This window comes from Mandrillus leucophaeus, unplaced genomic scaffold, assembly GCF_000951045.1.
Source record: "Mandrillus leucophaeus isolate KB7577 unplaced genomic scaffold, Mleu.le_1.0 Scaffold283, whole genome shotgun sequence".
In the NCBI taxonomy this organism is placed as follows: domain Eukaryota; kingdom Metazoa; phylum Chordata; class Mammalia; order Primates; family Cercopithecidae; genus Mandrillus; species Mandrillus leucophaeus.
This window is the reverse complement of record NW_012102954.1, coordinates 3,051,955-3,076,769: the sequence shown is the minus strand read 5'-3', so window position 1 is coordinate 3,076,769 and position 24,815 is coordinate 3,051,955. Positions and strand designations below refer to the sequence as shown.

Here is a 24,815-nt window from a genome sequence, read left to right as displayed (position 1 = left end):
CCTCCTCCGGCGCAGGCAGCCTCGTGGGTCCCTCCCGCGGTGGCTCCGCGCACTCCCTCGCGACCGCATCACCTACCCTGCTGGGACTTCAAGACAGACGCGGGACTGGCTGCTGCTCCGAAGGAAAAGCCTCCCAGGACCAGCAGTAAGAAAATGCAAAGAAAAAAAGGTGGTAGTGAGGCTCCTTTACTTTCCACAACAAGGGGAAGTGTTGAACCCCATGCACTAGGCTGCTCCGCAGCGCGGGTTTCGGAGGAAATTGACGGCCGAGAGAGCTGCGCCTGCGGTGGAAAGTTGGGGGGATTCCCCCAGCCACCCGCGCCGGGCTCCTTTCTGGTCCCCGCCGCAGCCTTGACAGCTCCCCTGGTCTCCGAGCCCCTCCAGAGCCCTGCTGGTTTCCACCCGGAGCTGGGCTGTGTTGCCACATGCACTTGAGAAATCCTAGCAGTTGCGCAAAGAGTCCCAGAAGTTAGAAAGGGTGATTGTGTGTGAATGTGTAAATATACAGTACAAGAGGCTGGAACAACTGAGTGGGGCCAACCCTCAGATACAGCCCGAGGTTTCAGATTTCATTTGGCAACTGGTAGCTTCACAGGACTCGAGCCGCACTAGAGGGGAGACCGGCAGGAGCCCCGCCCTCCCAACGCCTGGGTTATCTGAGAGCCTGAGCTACACCGCTGGGCTCCACCGACAGAATGCGCCCTGCCTGGTTCCTCCGCATCTGGCATTGCTCGTTCCTTTCAAGTGCATCATAGATACGTGTTGGTCACAGATGAATACAAGTCTCCTGACCTCAGGGAGCTCTGCATTTCATTGGCCAAACCTCACACACCGGTTTTACTTCCTTCTACCAACTCTCTGTCTCGCTAAAATTTTATTTCTCCAATCAGAATTACCTGGGCCATTAAACCAGTATTCCTGGAAATGCACATTTAGATGGATGCCCTCTAGTTAGAGCCTTAGAGAAATTCAAAGTATAATTACTTTCTTACTGTGGTGTAAGAACTCTCGGAATTACACAATATGAGGCAAAAAGACAAACTAGTAAACATTGTTTTGATGCAGGCCGTCTCTTCCCACCATCACCAAAATGTCTGTTTCAAATTGTGATCTTACAGTTGTGGTTACCTGGCATGCTGAGGAAAATTATTTCAAAAAGTTTTGTAAACATCTCTGTTTTAGAAGGCCACTTACAGTGGCACTTTGGAAGGCCAAGGCAGGAGGATCACTTGAGCCCAGGGGTTTCAGACCAAAATTGGCAACATAATGAGACTCCTGTCTTTACGAAAAAATTTAAAAAAAAAAAAAAGTTCGGCGTAGCAGCGCATGCCTGTAGTCCCAGCTACTCGGGAGGCTGAAGTGGGAAGATCTCTTGAGCCCAGGAGGTCAAGGCTGCCATGAGCTATAATTGTGCCACTGCACTCCAGCCTGGGTGACAGAGTGAGACCCCATCTCAAACAATTACTACTACTACTACTAATAATAAAATCTCTCTTTTAGAAATCATCACCAGATATCCTGAAGACACATAATGGGGGTGTTCTCACTAGGGAGCTCCAGTGAGAGAAGGATATAGAAGAAGAGCACATGTTCAGTTTTAGAAACACCAAAAATAAAAAGCTGAGTGGACTCTGATATGTTTTTCCTTTTTATCCTCTTTCTCCAAGTTCTTGGAGAAACCAATCTACCCCTTCCCATGCTGAGGTCCTACTATAAACTTGATTTTCTGGCGGGAATTCTCAGCCCTTTAATGAATCAAATTAATTTGTGTGGGGAAAAAATTGTGTTTCATATTTCATTTAAAAAGTATGTATGGAATTCCTAAGATAGAAGTACTGTAACTTATTATCTAATTGGTGGGAATAAGTGACCTTCATCAACCCACATGGCCTTACATGTTGTAGCAACACCCCGGCAGGTGAATGCTGAGGGGCAGTTTCAGATGAAAGCTGGAAAATGATAACATTAACACAAATGAAATTTGCACACATTTGATGGACTCAAACACCTCAGGAAGACAAGTGCCAATAATTATGATTCAAGATTGGGACATTTAAAAACACCAAGGAAACTCTCACATCAGTAACTTATTTCAGGATCTAACAAATATTACCACAGCAATTTAGTCTCAAAGTAATACAAAACTGAACTCAGGGTGGTTACTGGGTAGTCTCTAGTCCAAAAGATTAAGACACACCTCTAACACACACTCTCGCTATGTTCAAGGCCTTTTCCTTCCCATCTTCTGGTTCTGTCTCCACCCTTTCCAATTGATAGTACTTCATTGGTGTGTGTGATATATGTGATTATCTTAAGCTAGAAAGTACAACAGGAGAGGATGATTGTCACTTGGGGATTAGACAGTTGAGAGGATAGGAAAGGAGTTATATCCACCAATACAAACGCCTTCTTCCCCTCCTACTTAGAAAGAGATGGACCATTGCATTCCTTTTCTAGAAGCCCCTCAGCAAGGAGTCTGTTACAAGAGAATACAACCTGAACTAGAAACTGCGTGGTGTTCTCTGCCCTCTGACTATACTATTCGACTCTTATTGTAGATTAATTGGGACCAGGGGACATCCCTTATATGTAATGTAGCATCTTTAAAGGAGAGAGTAAACTCTTGAACAAGAACTTTGAAACCTGATTCTAGTCAGAGAATGCTGATGTGACTGATACAGACTCCAGGTAGGTGGTGTCCGACATTCAACTCCCTGAGTCCCTGCTCAGAACTTGCCCAGAGGGTTACTTAAAGCTGAGTTTTATCAGTCAACCTCAATTATGAGTTAAAGGTGTGCCTCAAACCAACTCTACAAAACTCAGAAATGATTCAAGGGTGAGGGCTAACTTTCCAGGATCTTCAAGTCCTAGACATCTTTAGGAAAAAAGTCTATGAAAGGTCAGTATAATGGCAGGCAGAGTTTGAAGGACTTCAGTATTTACAGGGAGGATGTATAATACTCTAGGACCAGGGGGATTCCAGAGATCTAGAAATGAAAGCGGAGGAGGAGAGAAGGAAGATAATGGACATACTACATTTGGACAAGTTGTTTGAGTGTTGGTATTGCCAGAGTCAAGGAAAGAAACCCCCTCCACAGACAAAGCCCCCTGGACACTGATTCTATCAAGCCATTCTTTCAATGGAATTTAGTTAGGGAAAGCTTAGCCAGTGTTTCTACAATTACTTTGTCTAATATTTAAAGTATATGGCTCAAATGTTACTATTAAATGAGTATGGATTAAAATGTATTTTAATGTACTTTGCTAACTTAAAAATTGCAAAGTTTTTCACCAGATTCCATGTCAGATTCTTTGAAAACCTTAGCATAGAGTAATTCATTGTCATATTACCCAATTGTCCATTAATATCAGATACTGGAGCTTTTTAATTATGTTTTCTTTTAAGAAAACATAAATTCCTAAGAGGGCAAAAAACACAGTAACAAAACTGAATAGTCAAGAATTGCCAAAATCCTAACATTTTCAACAAGCTCTCACCAACAATGCAGAATTTGTGTGGGTACTGGGATTTGCCAAGATCTGATTTCAGGATTCAGATAGAAGGCTATGCCTTTTAAAGCATGTCTGTTTCTAAACATCTGTTCTTGTTTTTTCTTTTTATTTCCTGGTAGAAGTTTCTTTTCTACAAAGTCCAGCTTTGTCTGAGCTACGTAAGGTGGAAAGAGATTCAGGGAGCTTCGTGCCTACCCTCTCCAACACTTTGGATCACATGACTCAGGGAAAGATGTACTACTGTTGTTAAAATGGCGGGGAAAGATCAATCCAGCTAAATACCTGTAAGTAAGATAACAAAGGAGAGAAAGAGCATGCTAGAAAAATCTGCAGTGTCCATGGGTCATCCATGGCCTCTATAATTCCACCACATGCCTTCTAACAGTCAACAGCTTTAAAAATGAAGCACATTATGTGCCCATTCAGATCCTGAGAGGAGCCTGGTATCAACCATCACCACACTTTCTTTGAATTCACATATTTTTGGGTCACACTCTCTCATCCACCAGACCCCCAAAGTAGATGGTTCCAAAAATATCAATGATTAAATTTACTTTCAAAGTACTGTCTATTGATTTTTGTCTAATTACAAAATTAGTTAGCTCAACTCATGAAACTTGAAGTTACAGAGAATCTTAAAAGAAGAAATTCAAAACTGCCCATGATCTCCCTACTTAGAGATAAGTAAAAACATTTTGAATATGTCCAGTATGTCCAATTGTTTTTTACTTCTGTGTATGTGCCTATTTTGTATAATGATTTGGATCATATTATTAACCAAAGCAAGATCCTTTTGGTGTGGGCCCAGAGTCAAACCTTGGTTTCCAATCAAGATGTTCCTTTTTGAGACAGCATCTCACTCTGTCCCATGGGCTGAAGTGCAATGGCTCCATCTCAGTTCAATGCAGCCTCGACCTCCCAGGCTCAAGGGATCCTCCCCACTCAGCTTCCTGAGTACCTGGGACCACAGGCATGCATCACAAAGCCTACTTAATTTTTTTTTTTTTTTGACGGAGTCTAGCTCTGTCCCCCAGGCTGGAGTGCAGTGGCATGATCTCAGCTCACTGCAGGCTCTGCCTCCCGGGTTCACGCCATTCTCCTGCCTCAGTCTCTCGAGTAGCTGGGACTACAGGCGCCCGCCACCTCGCCCAGCTAATTTTTGTGTTTTTAGTAGAGACAGGGTTTCACCTTGTTAACCAGGATGGTCTCAGTCTCCTGACCTCGTGATCCGCCGGCCCTAGCCTCCCAAAGTGCTGGGATTACAGGCTTGAGCCACCGTGCCCGGCCCTAATTTTTTATTTATTTTTTAGAGATGAAGTCTCTACAAGTTACCCAGGCTGGTCTCAAACTTCAGGGCTCAAGCGTCCTCCTATCTCAGTCTCCCAAAGTGCTGGGCTTACAGGCGTGAGCCACTGCTCCCAGTCTCAAAATGCTTCTTTTTATGCTGTTTAAACCTAAATTCAGGAATTTGCTGGATTCTGTTAAAGAATTAATCTCGGCTGGGCATGGTGGCTCATGCCTGTAATCCCAGCACTTTGGGAGGCCGAGACAGGCGGATCACAAGGTCAAGAGGTTGAGACCATCCTGGCTAACACGGTGAAACCCCCTGTCTACTAAAAATACAAAAAATTAGCCAGGCGTCGTGGCGGGCACCTGTAGTCCCAGCTGCTTGGGAGGCTGAGGCAACAGAATGGCGTGAACCCGGGAGGCAGAGATCGCACCACTGCGCTCCAGTCTAGGCGACAGAGCGAGACTCGGTCTCAAAAGAAAGAAAAAGAAAAAAGAATTAATCTCTGCCTTCCATGATGTGCAGATTTTCTCCAATCAGCTCCCAGAGAAAGTTTCTGCTTTATACCTACTCTGGTCATTTCTAAATCCCTTACTAGTCTAGAATTTCCTTGTGCTTTGTTGACTCACAATTTCTCTAAGACAACCTTTAATATGCAGTCATTCACATTTTAGCTCAACACATTCTCTATCCTTTCTCTACTCGCTTATGAGTACAGGCATATGTGTGTGCATGCACACACACACACACACACACACACCACGAATGTTTAATATCACATATGCATACTCATAAAGTGAAATAGTTCTCCAGACATGCAGCTGTTCACTTGTGGGCTCAACTCTTACTGTAATACTGAATGACATTTAAAATATTTAGAAATCTAATTGTACCTAAGCAACAACAGAATGGGCTTACTGTGACTACACATGCCATTTTGTAGATTTCAAGAATATTCACATTTTGGAATCTTCTAAGTTTTTTAGAAAATTAAATACTGCCATTGAAATAACACCATTCCTCTCCCAAAATCATTATATAGTATTCCTAAGTTACATGTGTGACTTTTAAAATGGTTTCCTATTCCCTTATACTCAGGATAATAGAAATCAAGTTATCAATAAGTTCTTCACATTCATAATTCATATTTCTAATTGCATTGTCATGTATATTCCAAACCTTATCATCTGTCTAGGAAATCTTCATTTCTTCCTATTTTCATCATATCCAAAGCTCTTTAAATAATCGATTTTTTTGCATCAATTCTATTCTTTCCCTGTCTGCATTGCCTGCTTTATCTCATCTCAGATAATTTGAAATTTAAAGAGAACATTTACCTCATTGTATGTTCTTACCCCACTGATAAAAGAATACACAGTCGAGATACAAATCTAAGCTGTTAAAACTGTTAGAGAACTCAGATACTAGGCATAACTGATCCCATTGTTGATCAAATGTTAGATTTGATCAACGTTTGGATTGCTAACTAGAAAATTGGAGCTGAGGTTATTGTTTTAAGTCATCTAAAACCAACTAGATTGTCAAGAAGACTAAAATGTTTTATTGTTATAGAGTGCAGACGGGACCATCAGCTTACTAAATTATCTTCCATAAAAACTAGATAAGAGAGTGTAAATGAATCAATATAACTAATCCAAACACATTAATAATGATAATGATAAAATAAGAATATTCCTTATAGTTATTAATGTGCCTTTCCCATATGTGAAGTCTTTATTGTAGCAGCTATGAAAAATTTATCCTTATTTTCACTTTGCAGAAGAGAGAACAAAGAGAAACATTGTATATATCTTATTCATAATCACATAAGCTAATAAACGATGGAGAAAAGATTTGAATTTAGGCTATTCAAGTACAAAGTCTGGATTCTTTTCACTGATGTATCAACAACAGCATCTCCCTATGCAAATAGGGACAGCACAATTTCCCTTTCATATATCACTTATATTGGCCAAGTGTTTGAAAATAACTGTTATTACATTATTTTGTGAGGAGGAAGATTGTTGTTCTCCTACAGAACAATTTTAAATCCCACTTAAAGTATTAATTTTAACGTCCTACACTATCAGATCTTTTATTCAAGTTACCAACCAATAGCAAAATTAACTGTTTTTTTCTTCGTGCTCACTGTCTGTGAGAGGTGCTAATGGACAGTGAATTGGCCAAAAAGCCAAGGGGAGTATCAGCAAGTGGAATAGTAAATGGTTCAGATAATTCAATAACTGGAAAGTTAGTCCCTTAATACTGAGTGTTGTATTCAAAATCTTAAAACTAAGATCTTGAAGTGAAACTAAAAAAATTTTTGAAATTATAAGCTTGTTTTTTTAAGACATTGTAAAGATAAGCTGAGGCTGATTATGTAAGAAGTAGTGTTGGGGATAACTAGTTCCTTAATATTTGAGAAATGACTAAACATAAACTTCCTGGAAAATCAATTAAAAAATGGGACTTTTGAAAGATTTTCAAAATAAACTAGGAGGATATTCCAAGAAGATGAATATTAAAGGGAAGTTCAAGATGTGGGCTATTAAGCAGACAAAAATAGGACTACAAAATTATTGTCCTCTCCTTTTCTTTTCTTTTCTTTGCTTTTCTTTTCCCGAGTTTGTGTTTGAAAATGAGAGCAAGCAAGCTTTGTGAAGGCTTACTTTGCAAGAATGGTGAGCTTAGACTGGATTGTAAGATGAGACTCAACTGGGGCTCAGGCTGGGGAGGGCAAATGGTAGCCTTTCTAAATGCTGAGCAATTTTTCTTGATGTCTTCAATGGACGACTTTCTTCAATCTTGTGTGCTTTACTCAAGGATAGACAGGTGAGTAAAAGAGGCTTCTAAATGATGATCATGTGGAATAGTCCCAAGAGTTGGAAATGGAGACACCAGAACTTCAGCCTAAGACACTGATGCATTTTAAAGAAAAATAATCCTTTTGGATAGGACATTAGATGATTCCATTCAAATGTTCTCTGACTCAAACTGGGGGAAAATGATTCCAAATTCAAGAAAGGGAACCGTGGCTGAGAGTAGTGGCTTGTTGCTGTAGTCCCCACTACTTGGGAGACTGAGGTGGGAGGATCGCTGGAATGCAAGAGTTTGAGGCTGCAGTGAGCTATGATTGTACTACTGCACTGCAGCCTGGGTGACAGAGTGAGACTTTGTCTCTTAAAAAAAAGAAAGAAAAGGGATTGAAAAATCAAAGAACAGAGAATGAGACCACCTTTTGGGTAACCAAATAATTTTAATAGCGATGTAGAGAAAGCTTCTGTAACCTGGGTTGGGGCATGGCAGTGCTCAGCATCTGTAGAAGAAGTCAGCATATACAGCAAGATCAATCCCAGCTGTACCTTCAGGTTCAATCCTGCTGCAGGTGAGGGCCACCAGGTAAGCGAGCAGACAGCAGCACTGAGATCTGTGATGACTTCCAGGGAGAAGACATAAGCTACTCAGTACTCTGTGAGAGAAAGCTTAATTGGATGGGGATTTCCATCATTCCTGCTAGTTGGCGACTCGGAGCTTAAAGTCTAAAGCCTAGACTTTATAACCAGTTCATAAACATTCATTATTAATGTAAAGTTCTCCCATATTCCTGTCTAAGGTTTTTAAACTGCTGTCAATACTGAAGTACTATCACAAAGAATTAGAAGCACATAGGGGAAGTAGTTAAGCCCAATAATGGTAATATCATAAAGCAGAAGCATATTGGGAGAAATGAGCAAATTCAAGAAAGTAACTGATTGTCATACACAGGGATGCCTCCCTTAAACAGACACAAAAGTGTGTAATACCTCCTAAATGTGAGGCCCAGTGCTAGATGCAAAGTCAATTCAGATTTGTTTGTGTTTTCAAGCAATTTACATTCAATCATTTAGAATGAGTGAACAAAAATGATTTAAAGTGAATTTTCTGTTTTCCTCTAAGGTAATGCAGAAATGATGTTGCAATATGAACATTTATTCTTGGCTAATATCTAGCCTCTGAAAGTTACTAGCATCATTTTCACAGCAAACAAAAGACTTACTTTTTATGCGGTAATGTTATATCATTATTTTAGACAGACTCCAGCCAATACTTTAAACAGTATGTGAAGATATTTTGACATATTTTACATTTTTGCTCATTTGTTGTTTCAGTTATCAACACATTGCTATGAAAACCAGAAGACGATGGCATATTTAATATGAAAATTTCCCATGTGAGTTTTTCTTGGCATCCCTTGCACAGAATCTCTGGTTTTGAACTGTGCAATTAAAAAAAAAAACAAACAAACACTCTTTATCAGTAAAGACAGAAATCTAATGATAGTATCAAATCTTCCAAAAATCGGTTTACAAACCTTAAAATAATTTCTGGATTGAGCATTCCACTAAGAAAGCCTAACACAACAACAAAAAAAAAAACACTTTTATTTTAACACTGAGTTTGAATTGCTTATATTGCCACACTTATTTCAGCCAAAAGGTGACAAGATATATAGAAATATAATTTGTAGGCTTAGAAGTGATTCAGAAGTTGTGTTTATTTTTTTCTACTTCTCCTTTGTTTTTGGGGGGGGGGATTGTTGTAAACACTTCAATTTCATTGGGTCTTAATAAAATTAATTTTATAAATCAAATAGTTAAGCTCCTTATAATGTATAAATTGATTTATTAACCCCTTATAAGGAGTGCCCCATTGGATTTTTAAAAAATATTTAGAAACAAATGGCTACTTAAATAATAAATTTTGCACATGAAGAATCTATTAATTTAAAATTTTTGAGAATAAAGATTTATGTTAATTTTTACATGTAGAGAAAAATACAGTGATAATACAGTTGTTCTTTATAGTGAAAAATGCCAACTGTAGAACTAACATGCTTATCTAAATTTAACGTTGTCTATGTTCAGTTTCTTTTAAAAGATTATCATATTCAGAGGTTATTTAAAATAATCTCTAAACACAAAGTCCAATAGGCCAAAAATTATATATTGTTAATGTGAGTATATTATTAATTAAACTGTGTTATACTCATGTTGATTTTTACTGGTTACATTTCGTAGGAACTATCGTTGTATATAATCTACACAGATAAACCCATTAATAGTAAAAGTTTGCATTTGCATTTCATCAAGGTAGGTTAGTGGCCTATGACTGCATTTTTTATTTAATAACTAACAGGGATTCCCCACTGATAATTGACTTTTGCAAGGTAAGCACACTGTTCTCAAATGTAAACTAATAGTCTGTGAATGCATAGCTTTGTAACAACCTAGGAAACTATGACAAATTTATGTCATAACTTCTTATACTGCTAATGAGCTTCAGTAAGTCAACTTATGGGTGTTTATCAGAACTTTGTATAGGTTTTGAGCAGTCATGAGACTTTAACATAAAAAATGAATTCTTTATTTAAAAGGCTACAATCAAAAGATCAATATGTGATCCACATTGAATGATGTTTACTAACATCATTGGTCATTTCCGAGCTCAATAAAGGTTTATTTACCATAGGAAATGTCTTTTAATTATTCACTACCTAAAACCTCAATACTCAGAATACAGGGGAAGAAAATCAAAATCAAGCTTCATTCTTCGTTTAATTTTACTGCACTTCAATTGCAAATACAAATATAAAATAAAAGTTTGCATTAAGTTATAAGAAAACATTCTCATGGAAACAGCACGTAGATGTCAGATGTGTTGACATCTACACCATAATAATCCACTCTCCTGTCTCTCAACTACTTGCCCAAGTAGACATTCCAAAGGAGACATTCCCAAGGAGACAGCCCTTGTGGAAAGCGACCTGTGCTTTTCCCCTCCAAATTCCCTATACCAATGGCCCTATCCTGGGGTGACAGGGAAAGGGAAGAACAACACAGAAGCTCTGCCTTTGTCTGAGAACCAAAACATTGTAGGTCTGAACAAAAACTCACTAAAATTGCCCTTTGTGTGTATGTAGAAGTTGTAAGTAATAAAATGTAAATTACTACTGAATTCACAGTTTTTGTGTCATGTATCTTTTATTCATCAATAGGATACTAAAAATACAACTACTTATATGTGAAAGGACTTTTAAATATTTTGACATTAAAAGAGTTCCCAAGAGGTGGGAAAAGACTGAAACCTCTGCTTTAGGGCCTCCCCTCTCCTGCAGTGTTGCCCTTGTGCTTCGAAGGTGGAAGAGTGCTGCAGGGAGGGAGGACAGATGTGGGTTACAGTTGGCTACAACTCTTCTCTGATAGCATACACAGCACTAATACATTACAGAATCCTCTGCAGAGCAGTCAGGGTCACAGCAATTTTTAGAGTCCATAGTCTAAATATTCTGCTACTACAGTTCTACTAATGGGGACATGAGAGAAATGTGCACTATTGATTTCTTATAAAAATTGTTGAGTTTGTTTCCAAATAGTTTAATCACTATTGCCACCTTTAATAGAACTCATTATAATGGTTGTCATGAGTCTGTTTAGATGGTTCCGCTATAATTCAATTTTAATTAACTTGATCATTATTTTTAACAATGCTAACAAGCTGTGCTACACCCTTATCCTAACCTTGGCTCTTTTAGCACAGATTTAGAGATTTAAACCTTTTTCTTTCTTTTAAAAATTTCTATAGTGATACTCAGCAAATTACATTATTAAAATCAACACATTTCCCTTTTAATCAATTAGTCGTCCATTAGCAACGTTCAATATTTTTATGTTCCAAGAGGATTTCAACTGCCCTCCTGCCTGACCACAAGCTTCATATCATAGCACACAAGGGCTATGGCATGAATAATGTGTACATTGATGTTTGCATATTATAAACACAGAGGTTCAAGTACTTTATAATATATTCATAAAACTGCCAGGCATTTTACATCCTTTGCAGATACTGAGGGTTGTTTAAAAACAGAAGTGCTCAAATCTCATAGTTCAATATACAACACAATTTGGATATTACTATTAAGATTATGATTTCATGAGTCCTGGAAAACTACACACACCAGAATCTGCTCCACTCAATGGAGTTGTAAAGGATGAGACCAAGACGCTGGTATAAAACACTGCAAAAATGTCATCAATGCTAATCAACTTCCTAGAAACTCCCAATTTCTATTGGAATCAGATCCACCTATTCCATAAGATCTAGAGATGTGCACTGGTGATTTGTCTTTTGTTCTTATTTTTTGGTTGTTTGGCACCAGTTTCTTCAAATTATATTTTTCACTTGCTGGCTGAACACCCCCGACCTCTCTGTCTGTCTGTCTGCCTCTCTCTCTCTATATATATATATGTGTGTATATATATACACACACACACACATATGTGCATATTTGTATATATACCCTATTCTACATGTATTCTGTAGGTATTCTAATAATGAATTCAGGCTTGTTCTTTTTAATTGGCATTCTTCCCACCAGAGATTTTCTTTTCAGATGTCTCCCACTGTCTCCCCATTCATTTCATAGATGTCTTCTGCAGCTGGCAGTTATTGGTGTCATGATGCTACCTCATGGGATTATTTTGAACATAGAATGAATTATTACATGTGAACTGAGAAGCAAGAACAGTGCCTGACACATGGAAAATACTCGATAAATAGGGGCTCTTATTATTCCAACCATTCAATCCTAGGAAATTTTTCACAAAGTCTTGCTACCTTAACTTATAGAAAATAACCATTTCATTCATTCTCTAAATGCTCTCTGAGACCTTGACCTTCATGAGGCTCCAGAAAAGACATTATAGAACCAAAATAGCATTGATCCCATAAACACCAAAGTGGTTAACACAGTCAGTATGAACACTTGTAGAAAATGCTGAGAAAGACAGAGATTTCAAACCCAAAAATTAGGAAGATGTTCTTTAGGAAGCTGGCAAATTCACTCAGGTATCAGTTCTCTTATTCAAGAGTGCAAAATGCTGTCCAATCTTCCAGGTAGTTCCTAGCATATATACAACTGACTCATGCAAAACCTAACTAATGAAATGGTGATTGAATTTCCCATCCCATCCCTGGAATTCCTCTACTCTTCCATTTTATCTTCTCCCCACCATTCATCCCTGTTTTAGCAACAGTCTAGAAATAACTCATGGTACGATTTGTAGAGCTAGGCAAGGGTTGCTGAGGACAGAGGAAAAGGGATGGCAGTTCCCTCTTACATAGGCCTTGTCCTATCTTCTCTCCTCCTTTTTGTGCCTCCCTCAGAGGCTCCCTGTCTCCACATCAGAATGCCTGCTCTGGCTTCTGGGACAGAATGCCTAGGATGACTTTCCTGATATAAACTGACTGTATATTCTCTCCTAAATGAGGGCACATGTCAGTGCAGTCTGTTATGTGCCTAAATCCTTGTGTGAGGAATGTAATTCTCAACTCAAGTGTCTAATTTCAGAAGTGAGTTCCAATAATTTAAGACTAAAGCACAGATTCTTTCCTGAGACCAAATAGTGGCAAATTTCAGAATTAGACCTGAAAAGTGATTTTCCCTTGTCTGTCCCCATTTTTTTTTTCTTAAAAAGAAGCTATAGGCTAGTTTCAGAGACAAGAGATAACAGCCAAAGGTGCAGAGACTTTGTTTAGTCACAGTTAACATGGAAGAAGATAAATCCTTGCTCAAAGGAAAGGGCTATTAGTGGTTCCAAATACAAAGAAAAGCTCAAGAGACAATAGGCAAACAAGGTAGGAAGCAAGCCCAGAATGGAGGAGGATATCTGAAGATCTGCACTGCCCTAGGTGGCTCCAGATTCTCAGCTGCCCAGCTCATAGCTGGAGGAGTCCTTGGTTCAATTGCTTAGTGGTTATGTGAATAGGATGATGGGAAGCAGTCTCCCCTGGTGGTTCCCTACAGCAGCTGGTCATACTTTCCTAACAATATTTTCACATACAGATACTGTTCAAATGGTGGATAGGCCCTAGAACATTTCCGTGTGATAGAATTATACTTACATGGTGGAATATTGTCCTCAAAATATTAACCAATGTATTCTTTTTTTCTCGTGTTCCATTCTTCCTGTGTCTTTAATCTTTGAGTTCATTTGCATCAGGTCGAGGGTGGTCCAGGGGAAACAAAGAAACAACTACCACCAAAAAATATGTTCGAAAACCTATGACTCTGAATGACAGGATATATTGTTTACTAGGATGGAGATTGTACCATCAATGGTAATAGAAAGTCTAGTAAACATAGGGCCGGACACGGTGGCTCACGCCTGTAATCCCAACACTTTGGGAGGCCGAAGTGGGTGGATAACAAGGTCAGGAGTTTGAGACCAGCCTGGTCAACATAGTGAAACCTTGTCTCTACTAAAAATACAAAAATTAGCCAGGTGTGGTGGCAGTCGCCTGTAATCCCAGCTACTCAGGAGGCTGAGGCAGGAGAATCACTTGAAACCGGAAGGCGGAGGTTGCAGTGAGCTGAGATCATGCCACTGCACTCCAGCCTGGGCAACAAGACAAAACTCCATCTCAAAGAAGAAAAAAAAAAAAAGACTAGTAAACATAGACAATAGAATGGGGAACAATCACTTGTGATTTAGAGATAGCTTTTAATTCTGATCCGGAAAGAATTTCTCAATGCAGAGAAATACAGCAGATAAAGGGGATGTGGTACAAGAGAGAATGAGAAAGGGGTGAGAACTAGAGCAACACACAGACTTGGGCAAGGTCATTATCTAGAGATGGCCAGGCCTGCACTAAGGGAGCATCCCACACAGGAACTGCATGGGAACTGAGGCCACTGATAGCGCAGTCTCCATCCCAATAAACAATGTACACTGTGTGTTCAGAGAATTCTTTTTAGGCCCTCCCTTTGAGATCTAGTGATGGCCTTCTTTTTACAGCCCCCAACTTTTATCCGTCCAGCAGAAGAATAGACCAACTGCTCAAGATTTTGCTCAGTTATTATGTGACCTTATTCTACCATCTACATGGAAAACCTCCATTCAACCCTAAACTTGTAAATAGGCAATAGAGACAACACTAAAAGACAAAAAGTGTTCTTCCGAAAAGCTAAAGCTATGTAGCGGGTAGGAGGAAATACTCTCCTGAACATGTACACCATCATATCTTAGGAACCTTAGTGGGTAAAATCAGATATTGCGGCCATGCTAAGAAGTTTACTTCATTCCAAGATACTGAACTGTTTAAGAGGCTAATGTAATCAAATTTGTGTGTAAAGCAATGGCGGTGTAAAGAACGGTGCATCTCATTGGAGAGGACGTGGGTTACTAGCATTTATTAAGGACCTACTTTGATCAAAGTATTGTGCTACACCCTTTATATACACTGTCTCACTTGATTCTTAATAGTATGAAATTTAGAAGAAACTGAAATTCAGAGATGTCATATTAAATGACATGTCCAGAGTTTCCTAGGGAGTGAGCAACAGTTCTGGGATGGGGATCTGTATCTGTCTAATATCCACTGCAGTATTTTTTCCTCTAGTCTACATTCTCTTCCAACTTCTCCAAATTGATTTAGAAATGGCCATCAAGCTTCTCCCAAATTGGGACCTGGCTGTCATGGATATCAACTGCACTGTACTTTATTTCCAGTTTTTTCAGAAAACCCTTAAGCACTATTCCTCATTACCAATAATGACCCAATCAATAGTGAGTTATTGAATGGCAATCAGTCTTTTCATGCCAAAATAAAGTACACCTCATTTCAAGATTTTTGAAATAGGCATATAAAGTCTGAAACTGACATGATGAACCTGTTGAAGTATCACAGAGAAAACCGAAGCAAGGAAGCTACACTAAGAAGAGACTGGATTTTACAAGGATGCTCTTGGAGAGGATACGGTAATTGCAGACAAACAATTCTGACATTTAATCTCCTGAAAAGCAAGTTACTCTCTTCACTCATGAGTAACAGTAGATCAAGGACTAGGGCTTTCAGAGCAGGAAGCAGTCTCCACATGGACAAGAAATGTGGGTAGCTAGTGAGTCCAAATTCAGGTAGGTAAACATCCAACAGCAGGCAGCAGCAAGAAGCTCAAAGTCCATGCAAACAAAAAGCACCCAGGAGATCCTTACAAGTTGACTAGGCAGCTAGGTACATGCAGTCAAAGGACCAAGAAAGGGTAAACCACCAAGGGGTATGTGAATTGTAGGAGTGAGGAGCAAGCAGGCAGAACTGATGTCTAGTCCCTGCCATGAACTGAGAAAGGGACAGTTTTCTCCCCAACTTTTATTCGGAAACTCTCAGTGTTAGCCTAGAAACACTTGCTAGAGATTGAGTCCTTGAGGGTAGAAGACCATTATGGCAGAGATATTTTTTGACTAGGATAGGGATAATGATCAAGCAGCCTATAAAAGAAATGCCTTAGTAGCTACTGATTTTGTGAAGAGCCAATAAAAGGGATGCCAATGAAGGCTAGACTACCTTTCACAATATTCCAGCATCATTATCTGCATCTGGAGACTTCAATAAACAGTCATTAACACTGTATATTGCATATTTTTGTGGTGAATACTAGACTCATCCAAAAAAAATGTTTTTGGTAAGTTTTTGGAGAGATAGGACTGAAACCTAATCCAGGAAGTGATAAAGTATTATAATAATTAATACTTGTTATATATAAATCAGTTATATATAAAACTAAAGTTAGGCAAGACCTTCTGAAGAGCAATTTGAAGTGAAGTTCCCTATGTACCTGAGATATGCTAGGAAGGCTTAACATAGGAAAAGGCTTGATTTTACCAGTTGTTGTCTGTACTTTGAAGGAGAATGTTGTTCACACTGATAGGTTGCAGAAAGCTAGAAATCAGCAAGGACTACCACATGGCCAAAAGGCAGGTAGGAAGCCAGAGGAGAAGGGACTAGTAAAGGTGGCTGCACACAAGTTCCAGCCTAAGAAGATTATTTAGTAAAGGTGGCTCTACAATGAATTTTAGCTTGGATTATGTCTTTTTTTTTTTTTTTTTCTCCTTTTGCTAGCGTCCTTTGAATTGAAAAATTTAGGTTTCTCACTAGGGCCTATAAAAGCAAAACAAGAATTAGCCTTGAGCCAATGTCATTCATTACTTACAACCTCCTTGACATGTGCATATCCTGAAAACCTATCTGCCTTTTCTCCCATTCCGCCATTGACAAACTAGGAAGTGAGACGCTAGGAGTTGTGGTTATCGTTCATTAACATTTTATTTTACCTACTATTTAATAACACATTTTGAGATTAAAAACCTATGTGTACTGTTCTGAAGTGAATTTTTGTTGTATGTTTGGCCTGGAGAAAATGAAACATGACATAGGATAAAGTGGTAGAAGTAATAGACAAGAAGACAACTTTAAGAAAATGTCAGAGTCTGACAAAATTGTAGTCTCTTTGTGAGAACTTCTTCTGGAAACTTTTCTCTATTCATGTGCTGGAGTGGTGCAGGGTGTGTTTATTTACAAAAAGGAAAGTCCATTCACACAAATTTAACTTTTGTCTCAACAAGAATAAAGTAAGTACCCTTGAATCCAGCAACATCAATATATTAATATTAATATTTGTCCTGTGAGCCCCCAAACGCCTTCCACACAGCTATAAGTGCTTAACTGGCTTTCCAACATTAATTTGGCTGACTGAGATCATGCATGAGTGTAGCAGAGCTTGTTCATGGAAGAGAGGGGTGTAGAACTCTTATGACACTGGTGTGAAATACGTAGGATCTGAAGAGTTAATGCATACCGCAGCGGGCAGTTTGACCAAAACACGGCAGCACAGAAATGCAGGTAGGAGTGAGTCACTAAGTATTCCAGCTGGTGACCCTTAGAAGAAAAGAAAGCAGAAAGGAAAGACCAGAGTCAAACATTTACTTTCTCCCTAGGAATTAAGACCATCTTCCCTCTTAGGGAAGGAGGCCATTTGGAAGAATACAAGGTTCAGAGTTCAGGAGTCTAGGCCAAGAAGTCAGATGGTGAGGAAGCCAGGAATGGGTGAACTAATAACACAGACTCATGCTGGAGAGCTGGGGCAGGGTTGAGATAATAGTGGAGCAAGTCAGACTACTGGGAATTTGGCAAAGATAGAGGATCAAAGTTGAATAATGAGAAGCAAGGAGAAAGCCAAAAGCCAATAGAGAGTAAACAATGTCATACGGCTGAGTGAAGTAATTTCATTTGTGAAATCTTAACTATAAATACAAAGTTGTTAGTGACTAATATGTTTTCAAACAACAACTTAGTCATTTTCCTATTTTCCACGGTGGTCATAGTTTCCTAAAGACTAGCTGTAGGTTAGGCCTGACAAGTTCCCCAAGAATTTCACCAGCTAATGATAGAAAATTATTTGTTCACCTCCTGATCCCCACTTATTTTTGTTTATTTTGACTATGTCTCTGCTCCTACTCCTGATACCAACATTACTCTCCATGAGCCCAAACTAGTGGGGAAGTCTGCAAAGCATACAATTCTTTTAGCTTCTATGTCAAAAACATAGATTCATAATGTCTTAAAAAGCCTAAGCCTTTTGTTTTTCCTAAAAAGATGGCTCTGAAATTCTCTGCTATAATTTTATGCCATGACTAGGGACCCAAATAGTCTGAAAACTTCAAAGATCATTACTTGATATCATAGCATGTATTTAAAAATGTTTAATACAGATAAGATCACTCATTCTAAGACAAAATCTGTGGAAATACCAAAAATAGTCCACCAAATAGGATGGCAAAGAATTTTGGTTTGTATGTTTTTAATTAATGAAACAGTAGTTATTGTTTATAAGTGACGCATGTTGAAAATATCACATTAACTTGCCCTCTTCACTATCAGTCATACTGATGAGCATGTAAGGCTTGGGCTGTGTTTTCAGTTGCCTGTGTGGAGCAGTGTCTAAATGCAGTATTTTAATCCAGCTGGTGATTGTTCAGGCATCAAAGATAGCAACTGATCACATTAAAACAAAACAGAACCAAGTTACTTCTACATTAATGGCAAAATAAGCAGATAAAAATACTACACGCAATTAATAAAATGAGGAATTTTGATAATCACTGAACCTCATAGCACTTGATGCCAATTAATAACAAAAAAAGTTGCAATGTAAGGAAGGAATGATATTAAAAACCATGATTCTCCTTTAGAAAAACTAACATCAAAACCAGTGTGACCTTCCATTTTTAAATTAACATTTTAATATCTGAGTAAACAGAGAAGGAGAATATTTGCACACACTAAGTCAGAGAGATGTGAGGGAAAAGATATGTGTTTCCTAAACTCAGTTCTCTGTGATGGTTGGAATTTACAGATTCAGGAGGGCTCTGTCTGTGCTGTTGCTATTTTGAACTTTTGGAACTAATGCCACTAATACTTCATCACCTCTGAGTCCACTGTGGCTCACATCTTCCTCCTTTTGACTTTGCTTAGCAATCACTGTGTGTATATATATGTCTGTATATACTCTATATGTGTGTGTGTATATGTGTGTATATATACACATATATAGAGTATATATGTGTATATATACACACACACAATATAGAGTATATATGTGTATATATACACACACACACATATATATATATATAACTTTTTCTAAGGAGAAAAGCCAGGAAGTGAAAAGGATCATTGAAAGAATTCACTCTGATTCAACCTGTTTGGGGAACCTTGACATTGAGAAAGAATAGTGCTTCATTACTCACCAAGAAAGATCTTCCCAGTGGTGTTACTGTTCTGTCAGCCATTCTCTAATATTTCCATTTACCTGCTCAGCAAAGGGAAGGCCTCAGAAGCCAGTCTCTCTGAGAAAGTGCTTTGTTCATCACCTAAATCAAGGGTGCAGGAGTTATGAACACACCTCGCCCAATGGCTCACAAATGAGTGTACTTTGTCCATTCCTTTCTAAATGGAGCAGCTGACTGGACTGAGGAAAATAATAGAGCATAGGAGGCACTCCAAAATTATAAATGAAAATATGTTTGAAAGAGTGGGATTTCAGTTTTCTCCCAGGTCTACAGGAATACTAATGAAACGGTATAGTTCCCTTCACCCCTTCATGGGACTTGTAAAAGGGTTGCCTCATTTACTCAGGCCAGAGCTCTCAACCCCTCATGGAAGGGGGAGCACACAGGTGGGTGGGTGCAGGAGCCAAGACGAGTGCTTCTGGGCACTGTCAGGAGTAGAACTCCATGTGGCTCCATGGCAGCATCTGAGGGGGGCGGGTACCCATGACCCCCAGAGCCCCAGAGGGCATGTGTTACAGTGTATTATTTTAGCTTTGCTGTCCATGGATGGCTTAAATGCTTAACAGCTCAGTGGAGGGTCAGGGTAACAATCTTTTGCAGCTGCCCTCTTGGTACCCAAGTTCTTGTCCAGCATCTAGGAAGAATTAGGTTGCATGAATGAATGGAAGGGTGATGAATGTGGAGGATTTTATTGAGCAGTAAAAGTGGCTCTCAGTGGGATGGGGAGCTAGAAAGGGGATAGAGTGGGGAGGTGGTCTCCCCCTGGAGTTCGTCCATCCCTAGCCAAACTGTTCTCCAAAGTCCCACCATCAAGCCGTCCCTCTGAAGTCAAGCTGCTTCTCTCTGACATCCAGTTGCTTCTCTTCTCTCCTCTGCTGCTCTGTTCTGCCACTCAGCTGCTCTGCATCTCTGCCACCCCTCTACCAGTGGAGCCTGGGGTTTTTATGGGTATGGGAGTAGGGAGTAGGGTGGGGTGCCAAAAAGCAACATTTGAGCAGGAAAATAGCAATATATGTTCTCACTTTGGGCCACAGTCCCAGGCTTCAGGGTGTGGGCCTCACTGGGGATGGCCCTCTTCTACCCAGTCTTTCCATGCCTCCTGTCCATATCACTAATAGTTTGGGGATTTATTCAAAATGCATGGATAGGAGACCCCTTTAACCATTATAGGTTAATACAAATGCTCTCTTGGCAGGTTTAGGTGAGATAAATGCCTTATTTTCTACTGTCTTGGAGATCTCAAGATCATCGCCCAGACTTCAAAGATAAACAGAAAAGGGGCGACTCTAGCATGAAAGCTTATATTTACATTCCTGATCACTCACTAAGAACCTTAGTAAATATGATTTAACATGTAATATTTACCTATTTCTCCACCTACAGAAGATTAGAAGTAGCAAGCTATGTGAGAAAAAGGAAAGGAAGGAGGGATAAGCAGATTAGAGAAAGTTTGAGAAATCCTAGTAAGGAAGATAAAAAGCAAAAGGCACATAAGCTCAGGGCCTTATTTTATTGCTGTGCCTAAAAAATAAAATCTATGCTGAATAGTATTACTGTACCAGATAGCAATTTATGTTTGTAGTATTACAAACATAGGTATCAAAGGGAAAAAAAAATCCAGTATTTTCCTTCAAGAAGTCGGAAAGCTTTCCTCAAAATGGACAAAGTGGGCACTGAGCGAGGGAAAAATAAACCCCAACTATTCAGAAAATTATCTGATGTTAAGCGTACGAATACTGAATAAACAAGGGGTCATTTAAACCTAACAGGGCAATGTTCAATCTGTTAACGCCTGTTTTTTTGTAAGCCTGGACAAGCATCCCCTTTGCACTTTGGCTTCCTCATCCTAAAATTACAGAATTAGACTACTCAGGTTCCTTTTGGTTCTAAACCCTTTTCAGTTGCATGATTTTATTTCTGATAGCCAATTTCACTATGAAGTTACTTCTTTTTTCTTTTTCTTTCTTTCTTTCTTTTTTCTTTTTTCTTTTTTTTTTTTGAGAAGGAGGTTCACTCTTGTTGCCCAGGCTGGAGTGCGATGGCACGATCTTGGCTCACTGCAACCTCCACCTCCCGGGTTCAAGCAATTCTTCTGCCTCAGCCTCCTGAGTAGTTGGGATTACAGGCACTTGCCACCATGCCCAGATAATTTTTGTATTTTTAGTCGAGACAGGGTTTCACCATGTTGGCCAGGCTGGTCACAAACTCCTGACCTCAGGTGATCCACCTGCCTCTCAGCCTCCCAAAGTGCTGAGATTACAGGCATGAACCACTGTGCCCTTCCCGAAGTTACTTCTTAATACACTTCAACTTTGAGTTGAGCAGGCCAGATTTGTGTAGAACAAAAACCCATCTGAGTTCTAGTGTAATACTGTCTCTCTATGGAAGAATCCTGGCTAATTCTTTCAACTGACATTTCCAGTTAAACAGTTCTTCATCTGACACCAAATATATGTAGACATCCTAAAAATGGCCCCCAAAGACATACATAACATTATCAAGGAAGGGGAAAATAAAAAAGATAGCTAAAAGGACAGATTTTAGAAAAGTCTTTAAAAATTAAAGGATGAGAGGGAAAAAAGGCAAAACCCACTTCAAAGGAGAAATAGAAAGATGAAGACACTGTGTATCTGGAGATTCTGTGGCACGATCATGTTGTTAGGTTATTCTTTGGCATCCCACTGATTCTTTTTTTCTCAGGTGGAGGGAGACAGACTAGCTATATGTGTCTGATAAATGAAGATGTGTAGTTCTTAGCAATAGCAAAGATCTGTGGTAGAACCAGCTACCCTTGTGAGTTACTGTGACCACAAAATATTACAGAAGGCTCTTCTTAAGAATGAGGGTTTGGTCTCATGTAGAAGGCAAGAACTTAAAACTTTAAAATAGCCAGGAAAAAAACTACCCCCAAATCCCTTAAAATGTCAGCAAGAGAACATAACAAGGTGAGTAAAGTGAGACTAACTCAGTGAAATCAGAATAACTTCACAACCATGAATGATGCAGGTTGGATCTGAATGATAGGCACATATTTTCTCTCCAAAGTCAGCAAAGAGTTGAAACTTGTAAAACAAAGGGAACTTTACTTGACAAGAAAAAATAGAAACAAAGACAAGGGATTTGTAAACAGGTTCAAATGACTGGGTTCTGCAGACAGTCAAGAAGGTAGAACGGTATTTATACAACTAAGTGGATTCAGAATCCTATTTCAGCAATGGAGAATTCATGTAGGTATTAGGTATTAAGAAGGATATTTTAGATAGCTACAAATGAGGACAAAGAGCCGTGAGAAGAAAAGGAGTTCAAGCAATCTAAAATTATCATAGATGGAGGAGAAGGGCAGATGTCAGAAATTGTGAGATAAGCCGATTGATAGAGAAAGCTGACTTTTAAAAATATTAAGATGGGTCTTTTGCTTGGGAATTCAAGTATGAAGATATGTTATTAAAAGAAGTCAGCCTCTAGAGGGGAATAAGAAATTAGGGCGGGAGGGGAGGGGGCAGGTGGAGAAAAACTCTCTTGTCTCATTAATCCTAAATGTCTGTTCTCATGGCCTGAATGACAAAAAGTTGGTCTGGTCTGGAAGACATTATGGTTTTCCTGCTCTGTTCTCATCTCCTCCTGAAAACAATTTTCTTTCTATATAGCTATTAACACATCTCCTCTCTTTAGGAATAAAAATGAGACACACTGCAGATGTTCAAGGTATTAGGCCCTTCCAGGAACATGAGGCAGGGAGAGGAAGACTGGGACCTCTCCTCTGAAAGATGCTGACCATTGTAAAAGAGTGGCATACCTGGAGGTGCATAATTTGCTTATGAAACAAGGATGATACATCCCTGTGATGTTTATGGCAAATGTCTTTTCTTACTGGGACCAGGAAGGCCCTGACAACTGACTGTTTGAGCATCACAGCCATTTATATTTCTCCTTTCTGTATGCTGGTAGTCACAGCTTCCAGCCTGCTGAGGCTCTGAATTGCATTCGATGGAGTGGTTGTGTCACTGTAAGACACGCTAATCTGTTGGTAGTAAACATTTGAGCTGGAGGTTATGCCAGCTTTTATCATGATGGATGATAAAATAAAAGCAACCATCTAGTGAAATAGCAATATATTTGAGAGGGGGAAAAATGCAACTTGGAGTGATTTTGACTGCAGTAATAAACATTTCAGGCATGATAAAATTTTAATATGGTAATGTTGACAGATAAAAGAATGTTAGAGAACTCAAGATAATTAAGTTATAAGAATGTCATCTGATCTGTATTTCAAAATTCCCAGGCCCTTTGCTCAGCTGTCTGCATTCACCGTCCAAAGGGCAGTCATTCAACTATCTGTCAGGGCTCATCCTATAAAGACACTGAGAAAATTTAAAACATGAGCAGAGGATTTGCGCCGCACTCTGTTTTTTAGGTAGGTTAGCCAGGGAAAGGGGTTGCTGATCTAACACATTCTCTGAGATTCTAACAGCATCTTCTTGATCTTAGGGGTCACATTAGCTGGTTCTGAAATTTACCTAACAAGAAAGCATATTTTCTTCTCCAAAATATTTTGAACCAGCAGACCCACAGACTCAGTGATCCATGAACACTGTTGCTTCAGGGAGAGCCCTTATAGTCTTGTTAAATTTGCATAGCCTTCTCTAAAGCTGTCTCTGGACCATACCCCCTTGAATTATGATCAGTGAGACACTGTAGTTGCTTTGCCAAAGTATAGTAAAAACACCTCAAAATCAACCCTGTCCTGTAAACCTGCTCATTTCCTTTCTTTCAAACTGGAGTGTCTTTATAGTGTTCCCCCAGGGGTTTCCAAAAAGAATCTACAGTCCTTCAGGCAAATAGATGCATGAGATGTAGTCTTTACTAGTCTCCTGGACATGCAGAGACGTAACCTAAATCACAGGGTAAACAACACAGTTTAGCCTCCAGCTGGAGCTTCTGAACTTTTATGTATTAATTATATGGCATTAAATACATCACTACTTAAAGCCTTGGCCTCAATAAAAGTAGGCTATGGTCCAGCTTTGATTAGTCTGTACCTCCCAAGGACTGCAATTATCTTCCAGAAAGATGGTAATCTCTCAAAGAATTTAAACATTATTTTAAATTTAATTGACTTTTAAAGTAAATACATATTATATAGCAATTAAAGAGAAAATGGAGCTCATTTTAAAACAAAGTTCCCTCTTCTCCAAGTGACTGACATTTAATGCATAAAACAAACCAGGCACCAGATTGAGATTTTTGTCACATAACCTTCACAGCAACCAAGGTAGGCTCCATTACTATTCTGATATTAAATATGAGCAAACTGAGACTCAACATGGTTAAGCAACTTTCCCAAGGTCACG

The 24,815-nt window shown here is 39.2% G+C and overlaps 1 protein-coding gene across 1 annotated transcript in view; it reads right to left on the bottom strand.

The window, feature by feature from the left end:
- The window catches only part of ARHGAP24 (Rho GTPase activating protein 24), a 94,665-nt gene extending 94,169 nt beyond the window's left edge, over positions 1-496 (bottom strand). The window contains 2 exon segments of the mRNA XM_011985443.1: positions 77-106; positions 109-496. Of these exon segments, the coding sequence (XP_011840833.1) occupies positions 77-106; positions 109-427 (349 nt within the window). The 5' untranslated portion in view covers positions 428-496.
- Positions 497-24,815: the final 24,319 nt, after the last annotated feature.